The sequence below is a fragment of the Schistocerca serialis genome, chromosome 3, assembly GCF_023864345.2.
Source record: "Schistocerca serialis cubense isolate TAMUIC-IGC-003099 chromosome 3, iqSchSeri2.2, whole genome shotgun sequence".
Lineage (NCBI taxonomy): Eukaryota > Metazoa > Arthropoda > Insecta > Orthoptera > Acrididae > Schistocerca > Schistocerca serialis.
This window is the reverse complement of record NC_064640.1, coordinates 47,437,144-47,450,778: the sequence shown is the minus strand read 5'-3', so window position 1 is coordinate 47,450,778 and position 13,635 is coordinate 47,437,144. Positions and strand designations below refer to the sequence as shown.

The 13,635-nt window shown below is 37.9% G+C and overlaps 1 protein-coding gene across 1 annotated transcript in view; it reads left to right on the top strand.

The window, feature by feature from the left end:
• Positions 1-13,635, top strand: part of LOC126469699 (apolipophorins) — a 738,135-nt gene that overhangs the window by 588,347 nt on the left and 136,153 nt on the right. Inside the window, exon 58 of the mRNA XM_050096873.1 lies at positions 12,848-13,036. Within this exon, the coding sequence (XP_049952830.1) occupies positions 12,848-13,036 (189 nt within the window). The remainder of the gene's footprint in view (positions 1-12,847; positions 13,037-13,635) is intronic.

Here is a 13,635-nt window from a genome sequence, read left to right as displayed (position 1 = left end):
TGGTTAAGTTTACTTCACTCCATTGCTCAATGTTTTCAGTTTAACATAAATAGCAAGATTACTGTTCCAGGTATTCATTTATAGAGTAAAAACAATGACACAACAAATATGACTTCGCAGCTCTGCTAAATTTTATGTTGCCTTCGCTAGACTTTATACTTGTGGGAAGAGTGTTGAACAGTTGTTGGCCCATGTTGAAACCACAATTTTTACACAGTTAAGTGTTTGTACATAAAACATGCAGATTTGAGTTTTTCCTGGTGTTGTGTTTATGTATTTCATTATTTTTTATGCCTCTGGAGTCAGTTTGCACTATGTGGTTTCCAAAAAATTTTTAAATCTCGAGAATATATAGGCAAGGCAGTATAAGGATTTTCACCTTTCTGAAGGTGGGTTTGGAGGAGTCCCTGGGTTTGCTCCCAGTAATGATCCTCATTGCTCTCTTCTGGATTTTGAATGTGCTCAGGGCAGTTGGAGAATTTCCCCAGAATATTTTAGGTGGGCTTGTATGTAAGCATAGTATGAGCTTGTTAAAGTTTTCAGGCTAGCACATCATTTCAGTACACTCAATGCATAAGAGCCATTAATAATTTCGGCATTTACCTTTCCTGTATGTGTATTACATTTCAGGTTATCTTGAACCCACAGACCCAGGAATTCGAAAATGGTTTCAGTATCTATTGGCTGGTTATTTACAGTGACAAGTGGCTGAGAGGAATTTTCATTTTGTGTTGTGTGAAAGTTCATGGAAGCTGTCTGTTTGGTGTTGATAGTTAATACGTTGATTTTAGCCCAGTTGCTGAGTTGTTCAGTGGCCACATTCACTGCATTTTGCACAGCCTCTGTATTCTCCCCTGTGAGGATTACAGTTGTGTCATCAGCAAATATTATTGTTTTGTGTGCATCTACATTCAGGCTCAGGTCATTAAAATACAGGAGGAAAAGTAGAGGTCCCAATACTGAGCCCTGTGCTACACCTTGCTTTAGTTACATAAGTTTTTATGAAGTGTAAAATAATAAATCAAAAGATAAAACATACATATTGTGATATACATATTGTCAAGCCATCATTCATGTAAGGAGGGTGCTGTAGATTGCTGTAATGAACACTGAAGCCAGTTGTGTTACAATTGTAAACAGCAGACTCATTGTGAACTTAAACTCTCACATGAATAGCCCAGTTGGGACTAGGTGTATGTGCATGTGGTTTTAATGGTTTAACTTACATTTATTGGTATGTATTTTATGACTGGCTTACACTTAAAGCTTATCCAACTGTATCTTAATAAGGCATGCATGTTACCTTATTGTAACTGGTTTTTTACATTTATTTAGCACTGAAGATGGCTACACAGTGACCAAAATCTAGATATGCAATGAACATCATTTGTGACTAAATGCTGTGGCCGTTACTACTTGTTTGCATAACTGCTAAATGATGTGTATAAAACCATGAAAGAATACTCTGCTAACCCCCTTACAGTGTGTGGCAGGCAGTATTACGTTTGTCAACAAGGCTTCATTTGCATTAAAATATTTGATGAAGATATCTGTGCCTTTGAAGCATCTTTCTAATATGTCTGTTGATTCACAGCAGTTCTTTCCCACTCTTCAAAGAAATGCTCAGCATATCCCACAGTCTGGAAAGATTTATAGGTTAATCAACAAAACAAAACTATATTTCTAAAGCATACTAAATATTATTGTATAAGTGGATTAGCTGGCTCATGGATTAAATCCTACCAAACTAGGACAAAGTAGAAGGTCATATTGAATGACTCTGAGGGACACACTGTGTCATATAGCTGGGGATCTATTGGCTGTGGTGTTCCTCAGGACTCTGTATTTGGCCCAATTCTCTTCCTCATCTTTATCAATGATCTTTTGTTGTGTACTAGCTTTAAAACCCATTTTATTCTCTTTGCTGATGACACCTCCATCCTCATCAACAAACCCCGCAAAAATAATCTTGAGGATTCCACCAGTATTGTCTTTAATTAAGTACTAAATTGGTTAGAAAATAATGGGTTATCACTAAATGTTAACTAGACCCAGGTTTTTCATTTCTAAGTAAGTAAGAAAGTGGAGTATCAGTTAAGTATTAAATGTAATGGTAGGGAGTTTACTACAAGTTGAGTAATCCAAGTCCATAGGTGTACACATTGACAGCAATCTAAAATGATGTGAACATATTTTATAACTTCTCAAAAAACTCAGCTCAGCAACATTTGCAATTCACTGTCTGTGACTCAGACACCACAAAAACTGCTTATTTCCATGCACTGTTGTTGTATGGCATAGTTTTCTGGGATAATTGGCCACTTTCCAAAAAAGTATTCATTTCCCAAAAAAGAGTTATTTGGATAATGAGCAGAGTCTGACTAGACATTCTTGTAGAAACCTTTTTAGAAAATTAGGGATACTGACAACTTCATTTTAATATATCTACTCCCTGTTATGTTTCATTGGTAAAAATGAGCAACTATACAAAACCAATGATTCATACCATACCCACAATACCAGGACGAAGATGGACCTCCATTATGAATTTAAAAACCTTAGTATTGTGTAAAAAGGAGTCCATTACATGAGCTGCAACGTGTTCAATGCTCTCTTGCCATCACTTAAATCACTTGTCCATGATCTTCCCAAATTTAAGCAACAGCTCAAATGATATCTAATAGATAATTCCTTTTATTCAATTGAAGAACATTTTGATTGTGTTAACACTAATCAATTTTTTCTTTTAAATAAATCTGATGTGCATTATGATAGTTCGAATCATTGTTAACATTACTATGTCTTTTATGTAGCTATTAAGATCTACCTATATTTTAACTTTTTTAAATGTAATTTTGTCTATACCAATTAATGTGTGTATTTTGTCTTATACTTATCTCTCTTCTTGCTAGAGAGTTTTTTATGTGTTCCTTTTGTATAGTTTGTAATAATCTGACATATTCTTCATCCATGTGAATGTATTAGATTTATGGAATCTAAATAAATAAATAAAACAATACTCTCGAATTTTATCCACAGGTACTCCATATCTTCCTACTCAGATAAGATAATTTGATGGTGATTACTCATGTAATCTGCAGTCTGTTTCCTGTCACAATTCTAAGCAGAAATATTATTCTAAATATATTAACATTCCTTTTAACACCTATTATCATTGATGCTACATTAGTAACAAACCTTCAAAACAAATTGTTTAAATAATTAGGTCTGAGACTGTGAATGAGCACATGAAACCTCTAGTAGGAGATGTGAATAGAAAGCTTGGATTTGTCATAGGTAATCAGGAAAAGTGCCATGTATGTGTTAAGCAACCCATGTAAAAGACTAATATGGATTCCTTCTACTGATACTTCAGTGTCCAACCTCATTATAAAGTAAATCCTATGGAAGACATTGCAGGAACTCAGTGATGACTGGTGTGAGGAACTCAGTGATGCATTGCTTTGATTGTAACGTGTTGCAAATCTCAGATTTCATTTTAATAGGAAATTAAGTGAGAATTGTTGGAAGAAAGAAAACCTTGTTCTTGAGTAACCCTGTTCGCTAAATGTCAAGAACTCTTATTTGATGTAGACTGTGCAACAGATCTCCTGCCTCCCTTTTACATCTTCTGTAGAGACAATGATGAAAAAAGAGAGTAAGGCACATGTGGAGGCATATGAGGTCCGTTTCCTGTCACTATATTCACAAAATTAACAGCACCAAGCATATCTAATATTGGTATGAAGTACTGTCTCACCTGCACTGTATTTTCTCATGAGCAGTACATTTGTAAATGTTGATAAAAAAATCATACTGTACAACAGTGTAGACAAAAAAGTATTTTAGATAAAACTGTAAACAGTATTGAAAATTCATGATATTGTTTCATAATATGACACTGCCGTTCTTTTATCCCGGTTATTGTTATTGTCTTCAGCCGAGCAACTGGCCTGATGCAGCTCTCCCTCTTACTCTATCCTGTGCAAGCCTCTTCATCTCCAAATAACTGCTGAGACCTACATTCTTCTGAACCTGCTTGCTTCATTTGTCTCTTGGTGTTCCTTTACAATTTTCATGCCGCCCCCCCCCCCCCTCCCCCCTCCCCCACCCCCACAGCCAAGCTCCTGCCACACACACATACACACACACTGCTCTCCACTACTAAACTGGTGATCCCTTAATGTCTCAGAATGTGTTCTATCAACCAATCCCTTTTTACAGTCAAGCTGTGCCATACATTTCTTTTCTCCTCATTTCCATTCATTACCTCCTCATTAGTTACAAGATCTGCCCATCTAATCTTTAATGTTCTTCTGCAGCAACACATTTCAAAAGATTCTATTCTCTTCTAGTCTGAACTGTTTAGCTTCCACATTTCACTTCCATACAGGGCTACACTCCAGACAATACCTTCAGGAAAGGCTTCCTAACACTTAAATCTATATTTGGCGACAACAAATTTCTCTTCTTCAGAAACACTTTCACCATTGCTAACATACAGTTTGTAGCCTCCCCATTTTAGCCATCATCAGTTGTTTTACAGCCCAAATAGCAAAATTGAATGTATATTGTTTCCTAATCTAATCCCCCAAGCAGCACCTGATTTAATTCAACTACATGCCATTACTCTTGTTTTGCTTTTGTTAGTGTTCATCTTATACCCCCTTTCCAAGACATTGTCCATTTCATTCAACTGCTCTTCCAAGTCCTTTACTGTCTCTGACAATATTACAATCTCAACATCTACATTTACCTACCTACATACATACACTATTGGCCATTAAAATTGCTACACAATGAAGATGACGTGCTACAGACGTGAAATGTAACCAACAGGAAGAAGATGCTGCGATATGCAAATGATTAGCTTTTCAGAGCATTCACACAAGGTTGGTGCCAATGGCAACACCTACAACATGCTGACATGAGGAAACTTTCCAACCGATTTCTTGTTCACAAACAGCAGTTGATTGGCGTTTCCTGGTGAAATGGTGTTGTGATGCCTCGTGTAAGGAGGAGAAATGCGTACCATCACATTTCCGACTTTGATAAAGGTCGGATTGTAGCATATAGCGATTGCAGTTTATCGTATCGCAACAATGCTGCTCGCTTTGGTGTGATCCAATGACTGTTTGCAGAATATGGAATCGGTGGGTTCAGGAGGGTAATACGGAACGTCGTGCTGGATCCCAACGGCCTCATATCACTAGCAGTTGAGATGATAGGCATTTTATCCGCATGGCTGTAACAGATTGTGAAGCCACGTCTTGATCCCTGAGTCATTTGCAAGACAACAACCATCTGCCCAAACAGTTCGAAAGCGTTTGCAGCAGCATGGACTATCAGCTCGGAGACCATGGCTGTGGTTACCCTTGACGCTGCATCACAGACAGGAGTGCCTGCAATGGTGTACTCAACGATGAACATGGCTGCATGAAAGGCAAAACGTCATTTTTTTTGGATGAATCCAGGTTCTGTTTACAGCATCATGGTGGTCGCATCCGTGTTTGGCGACATCATGGTGAACGCACATTGGAAGCGTGTACTCGTCATCACCATAGTAGCGTATCACCCAGTGTGATGGTATGGGGAGCCATTGGTTACATGGCTGAGTCACCTCTTGTTCGCATTGATGGCACTTTGAACAGTGGACATTACATTGTAGATGTGTTACGACCCGTGGCTCTACCCTTCACTCGATCCCTATGAAACCCTACATTTCAGCAGGATAATGCATGACCGCATGTTGCTGGTCCTGCACCGACCTTTCTGGATACAGAAAATGTTCGACTGCTGCCCTGGCCAGCACATTCTCCAGATCTCTCACCAATTGAAAACGTCTGGTCAATGGTGGCCGAGCAACTGGCTCGTCGCAATACGCCAGTCATTACTGCTGATGAACTGTAGTATCGTGTTGAAGCTGCATGGGCAGCTGTACCTGTACACACCATCCAAGCTCTGTGTGACTCAATGCCCTGGCGTATCGAGGCCGTTATTACGGCTAGAGGTGGTTGTTCTGGGTACTGATCTCTCAGGATTTATGCACCTAAATTGCGTGAAAATGTAATCACATGTCAGTTCTAGTATAATATATTTGTCCAATGAATACCCGTTTACCATCTGCATTTCTTCTTGGTGTAGCAGTTTTAATGGCCAGTAGTGTACGTACATGCATACATACATAAATTGCAAACCATCATACAGAGTGTAGTCTAGGGTGCCCTGTACCACTGCTAGTCATTGCCTTTGCTGTTCCATTCACAAACAAAGTGAGAAAAAAATGGACTACACTCTAGAGGAATACCTTCAGAACATATTTTTCATTACTAGATGGGCATTCTGTTAGTAAAAGGGTGACTGGCCTTTGAGACCATGATGCACAAATTTTAACACTTAATGGCTTTTGTACTCAAACAGATGTCACATATAATTATAAACTATGTAGGAAAGTTAGTCCTATGGCAATAGAGCGTTTTTTAAACCTCATCAATGAACAAGTGTGTCAGGATATTTATAGTGCTGATAATACAGATGACAAATACAGTGCTATCCTTAACACATTTCTCATGCTCTTTGAGAGCTGCTTTCCATTATAACATTCTAAAGTGGGTACTAGCAGTAAAAGGCAGCCTGGTGGTTGACTACTGGGATAAGGATATCGTGTGGAACAAAGACAATGTTAGAAGTAGTGACTATCAAGCTACATTTGTCCATTACAAACACTATTGTAAGGTGCTTAAAAATTTTAGTAAGAAGGCAAGTGGTGTGCAAATAGAATAGCTAATTCACAGGATAAAATTAAAACCATAAGGTCAGTTGTGAAGGAAGTGTCTGGTCAGCAGCACAAGGTCGATGATATAAAGTCAGTTTGTAGTACACTCCGCTGCAGAGTGAAAATCTCATTCTGGAAAAATATTTCTGTTACTGATAAATCAGATACATGTACAGTCGTTAGCAATCATTTTCTGAGCATTGCTTGTGAATTAATTAAAAATTTAGTTTCTATAGGGAATCAAATAACTTTCTTGCAAAATGCCTTTCCGAGACTGATGTCTGAAATACTCTTCTGTGGTATTGACAAGGGGGAGATTGAGTCAATAATTAAATCGCTGAAGACTAAGGACTCTCATGGCTGTGATGGAGTGCCTAGCAGAATATTAAAGTACTGTGCTGCACATGTTAGCCCTGTACTTAGCCATATTTGTACTTATTCCTTTAGTAATGGCCAGTTTCCTGAACGATTAAAGTACTTAGTAGTAAAGCTGCTTTATAAAGAGGGAGAAAGGGATAATGTAGACAATTTTAGACATATTTCTATGCTATCGGTGTTTGCAAAAGTTGTTAAAAAGGCTGTGTATGTAAGGATAATTGGTCATTTTATATCACCATAATTTGCTATCAAATGTACAATTCAGCTTTAGAAACCGCTGAAGAACTGAAAATGCTATATTCTCTTTTCTCTGTAAGGTACTGGATGGGTTAAAAAAAAAAAGGTTTCAAACACTAGGCATATTTTTCGATTTAACTAAAGTGTTTGGTTGTGTTCATCAAAAAATATTGCTCCAGAAGTTGGACCATTATCGAATACAGGGAGTAGCTCACAATTGGTTTACTTTTTACTTTAATAGCAGACAGCAAAAGATCATTATTCACAGTGTTGAGGATGGCTGTGATGTAGGGTCTGAGTGGGGTACAGTCCAGTGGGGGTTGCCCCAGGGGTCAGTGTTGGGACCATTCCCATTCCTTATTTATGTAAATGGTATGCCCTCTAGTACTACGAGTAACTAAAATATTTCTGTTTGTGGTAGTAAATGATGTTGTGTGCAACACTGGCTCAGTTTCAAACAGTGCAGTTCATGACATAAGTTCATGGATTGTAGAAAGTAAACTAACACTAAATCACTGTGAGGCCCAGTTTTTACATTTTCTCACACATAATTAAACAAAACCCAATATTTTAATTTTACAGTATGGGCATATGATTAGTGAAACTGAACAGTTCAAATTCGTAGGTGTTCACATAGACAGTAAACTGTTCAGGATCTTGTTCAAAGATTTAATGCTGCTATTGTTACAATTTGAACAGTATCTGTAGTAAGTGATTGTTTGACATGAAAATTAGTCTGATTTGCTTATTTTCATTTGTTTATGTCATATGGTATTATATTTTGGGGTAACTCTTCCTATTCTAAAAGGGTATTTTTGGCTCAGAAATGGGCAGTTTGGTTAATAAGTGGTGTAGGTTCACAAACCTCTTGTGGCCCCTATTCACTTGTCTCAATGTACATATTCTTTACTGTCGTTTCTTGTTAACAATATCAGCTTATTCCCAAGAATAAGCTTTCACTCAGTTAATACTTGGCAGAAATCGAACCTGCATTTATATCAGACTTCCTTAACTCTTGTGCAGAAAGGTGTGTGGTATACTGCTGCATTCATTTTCAATAAGCTACCACAAGAATTAAAAAATCTTAGCAGTAATCCACCTGCTTTCAAATCAAAACTGAAGAGTTTCCTCATGGGTCACTCCTTCTATTCTGTTGAGGCGGTCCTTAAAAAAATAAGCTAATTCTTATGTTATAGTGTTGACTGCATTTACTGAAACTTACAGCTTGACTTTCTTTGGGTTCACAAACATTTCATATTTATTTGTTATTACTTTTATATTGTAATTTCATATAATGACACATTCCATGACCTTTGAGATTTGCTCCTCAATTTGGTCCTGTGGAACTTGATGAGTAAATAAATAAATAACTTAAATCTATGTTTGATGATAACAAATTTCTCTTCTTCAGAAAGTCTTTTTTCCATTGCCAACCTACATTTTATAGCCTCTCTATTTTGGCCATCATCAGTTATTTTACTTCCCACATGGGAAAACTCATGTACTGCATTTTGTTATTGCTTCCTAATCTACTCATAATCCTCTCAGCATAGCATGATTTAATTCAACTACATGCCCTTACCCTTGTTTGGCTTTTGTTGGCATTCATTCTCATATCTTCTTTTCAAGACATTGTCCATTCTATTCAGCTGCTATTCCTAGTCCTTTGCTGTCTCTTACAGAATTACAGTGCCTACATCTACACCTATATCTATATATGTACATCACAAGATACCATACAGTGCATGGTGGAGGGTACCTGCACCTTTACCAGTCATTTTCTTTCCTGTTACAGTAAATAGTGCCATGGAAAAATGGCTATTTGTCTGCCTCTGTACAATCCCTAATTGCTCTTATGTTACCTTCATGGTGCTTACAAAAAATATATGTTGGCAGCAGCAGAATCATTCATCAGTCAGCATAAAATGCGTTCTCTAAATTTTCTCAATAAAGTTCCTCCAAAAGAAACTCGCATTCCCTGCAAGGATTCCCATTTGAATTCCCAAAGTATCTCTGTAATACTTGTGTGTTGTTTGTACCTGCTGGAAACAAATCTAGCAGCCCACCTCTGAATTGCTTTGACATCTTCCTTTAATCTGACCTGGTGGGGCTCCCAAACAGTTGATAATGGGTCACACTAGTGTCCCATATGTGGTCTCGTTTATGGATGAGCCACACTTTTCCAAAATTCTTCCAATAAACTGAAACTGACCTTTCACCTTTCCTACTACAATCCTTACATACTCATTCCATTTCCTATCGCTTTGCAGTGTTATGTGTAGATATTTCATTGATATGGCTGTGTCAACCAGCACACTACTAATGCTGTATCTACTCATTATAGGTTGGTTTTTCCTATTTATTTGCATCAACTTACATTTTTCTACATTTAGAGCTAGTTGCCATTCAATACACCAATTAGAAATTTTGTTTAAGTCATGTTGTATACTCCTACAGCCACTCAACAACAATACCTTCCTGTACACCACTGCATCATCAGCAAACAGCTGCAAACTGCTGCTCACACCATCTGCCTGATCATTCTTTTACATGTAAAATAATAGCAGTCCTATCACACTTCCCTGCGGCACTCCAGACAATACCCTTGTATCTGATGAACACTCACTATTGAGTACAACATAATGGGTTCTTTGAGTCACTCCCATATCTAGAAACCCTTTCAATGTATTCATACCTTTGTTAACAATCTACTTTGGAACACTGTATCAAATGCTTTTTGGAAATCTAGGAATATGGAGTCCGACTGTTGTCCTTCATCAATAGTTCACAGGCTATCATGTGAGAAAACTGCAAGCAAAGTTTTACTTTACTGATGATTTCTGAAACCCTGCTGATTTGTGGATAAAAGCCTTTCTGTCCCAAGGAAATTTATTATACTTGTATTCAGAATGTTTTCAGAATTCTACACCAAACCAATGTTAAGGATATTGGACTGTAAGGTACATTCTTTGCCCTTCTTATATAAAGGAGTCACCTGTGCTTTTGTCCTGTTGTTTGGGACCTGGCACTGGGTGAGAGATTTCTGATAAATGCAAGTTACTTAAGTGACCAATGCCATAGTGTATTCTTTGTAAAATCAAACAGTGATTCTGTCTGAACCTGGTGACTTATTTGCATTCAACTCTTTCTGTTGTTTTTCTACACAAGGGATGCTTATTTCTATCCCCTGTGTATGGTAATCAGTGCAATTCTCAAACAATAATATATCATCAGCAGACTTCAAAGTTGTATTTCTCCTCCCTGAGCTTTAATTTCTTCACCAAATTTGTCTTTAGTTTCATTTATTGCTTGCTCAGTTTACAGATTGAATATCATCAAGGGTAGGCTACAACCTTGTCTCAGTTGCTTCTCAACCATTGCTTCCTTTTCATGCCCTTTATTTCCTATAACTGCCATCTGGTTTCTGTACAAGTTGTAAATAGCCTTTAGTTCCCTTTATTTTACCCCTGCTACCTTCAGAATTTCAAAGAGTGTATTCCAGTCAACATCACTAAAAATTTTCTATAAGTCTTTGCTGTAAATGTACACTGAAGCACCAAATAAACTGGTAAAGGAATGCTTATTCAAATACAGAGATATGTAAACAGGCAGAATATGGGGTTGCAGTCAGCAACACCTATATAAGACAACAAGTGTCTGGTGCAGTTGTTAGGATGATTGCTGCTGCTACAATGGCAAGTTGTTAAGGTTTAAGAGAGTTTGAGCATGGTGTTATAGCCAGTGCATGCGTGATGGGACACAGCATCTCCAGGGTAGTAATGAAGTGGAGATTTTCCCATATGACCATTTCACAAGTGTACCGAGAATATAGGGAATCCAGTAAAACATAAAATTTCTGATATCGCTGCAGCTGGAAAAAAGACCCTGCAAGAACAGGACCAACAAAGACTGAAGAGAATCGTTCAGTGTGACGGAAGTGCAACCCTTTTGCAAATTGCTGCAGATTTCAACGCTGGACCATCAACAAGTGACAGTGTGTGAACCATTCAACAAAACATCATCGATATAAGCTTTTGGAACCAAAGGGCCACTGATGTACCCTTGATGACTGCATGACACAAAGCTTTATGCCTTACCTGGGCCCATCAACACTGACATTGAGCAGTTGATGACTGGAAACATGTTGCCTGGTCAGACAAGTCTCATTTCAAATTGTATCGAGCAGATGGATGTGTACCGGTATGGAGACAACCTCATGAATCCATGGACCGTGCATATCAGCAGGGGACTGTTCAAACTGGTGGAGGCCCTGTAGTGGCGTGGGGCGTGTGCTGTTGGAGTGATATGGGACTCCTAATATGTCTAGACAGGAGGCAGCTCCTTGTCAGGTGCTGAAGGCCCAAGAGCTGTCTTCCAGCTGCTGTGTCATACTCTGCCTTGCGGCATCATGCAGATGTGATATGGAGGGGCATTTGGCCAGCACACCACTCTCCCAGCTATTTTACAGCTTTTCCAGCCTGTAGAGCCAATACTACTCAGTTGAGTAGATCATCAATTGGCGTGAGGAGGATGAGGGTACCCCGAACCAGTCCTCCCACCAAGGAAAAATCCTTGGCAGTACCAGGAATCGAGCCCATGCCCTCTGCACATCAGTCATTACTATGACCACTCAGCTACGTGGGTGGGTGGAAACAGCACAGTAGATTAACATAAACTGATGTGCTTGAACTGGTGAGACTTAGCTGTGGCCTGGAGAGGAAGATCATGAATGCACTCAATGTCTAAAAATTCACAATATGAATTTCTTTTAGTTTTACCACTTGCCTAATCCTTTCTCAGCATCTTGCTCACTTCATGCATGTTCTGATACTTTTAGTAGGAATTCAAATTTTTGTTACCACCCTGTGTTTTCATTTTGCTTTTCTTCTACTCACTCACAACTTCTTGCATTTTATCTTTCTTTCTGTTCTAGGTTTTACTTTCCGTTCATTCAAGTTTCTATCACTCTGAAATACCACTGCTTTATTGTCTCTGGTGTTCAACCTCATTTTCTGCTTTTTCTCTCTTTTACTCCTATATCACCTGTCTCTCTGGATACAAAAACAATGTAGCTTTGATCACGTAATGTTTTACGACTTACTTTCTGCCCATCTGCTTTGCTCTCATATCCAATTTCAAGTCAATATAATTATAATAACCCATCTACTGTTTGATATATGCTTAGTCTGTTGAGCCATTATAGAGAGTTTATTCATTTACATATTTGTGTGTGTGTGTGTGTGTGTGTGTGTGTGTGAGAGAGAGAGAGAGAGAGAGAGAGAGAGAGAGAGAGAGAGAGAGAGAGGCCGTGGGGTGGTGGGGAGGGGGGGGAGTGGGAGTGGGTATGGGAGTGGTGGGAGTGGGAGTAGGAATGGGAATACGGCTGCAAATGCACTTGCATATAATTTGTCTTGGTATAACATCTTACCTCTTGATTATGTTTTCTTTCACTTTTAGATTTCTTGTATCAGAGACGAAGTGAGATTGTAGAATCTCCCTATTTCTCCAAATTTGCCAACTTCACACAAGATCTGGACAAAATTTATAAAGACTTGCTGAAAAATGATGCACTTACAAACATAAAAAAGTATTCTTACATAATTTATCAATTCCTGGAAGATAAATATTTTGCTCTGGTTCCATTTGGTAAGTTATTACCAGATTTTCTAAATTGTTCCAAGAAATTTGATATGTGCTGTGTCTTTCATATTTCTTAATTTTTATTTATTATTGTTTGGTGGCAATGACTTTTCAGTGAGGGCTTAATGAAAGTTCCTGGCAGATTAATGCTGTATGCCAGAGCACGACTCTAACCTGAGACCTTTGCCTTTTGTGAATGACTGTAGGCAAGTGAAATATAATTTATTTTTAATGAAAATTTTGATATTGTTATGTTAACTGTTAAAAATTTTCATCATATAAAATTCAGAGAGACTGGTCTTTCCAAAAATATGTATGTTCAATATGTCTATGTTTTCGGCTGAATATACTGCGACACATAACTAACTTTGTGCAAGTTTTTCATCATTGTAAATGACATAAAATATAATTATAATAATACTGCAAATACCACAAATTACTTCTTTACCAGGTTATTGTTAATGTAAGTTGGTAAGCAGGTAGTTCAGGCTGTAATACAGTTGCAGCCAGTTGTCAGGATTGAATAAATGAAGAAAATAATAGGAATATCAGTGTTGGAGTGTAGTAAAAATAGGAGAATTGCTAAAAAATGCACCATAATCCAA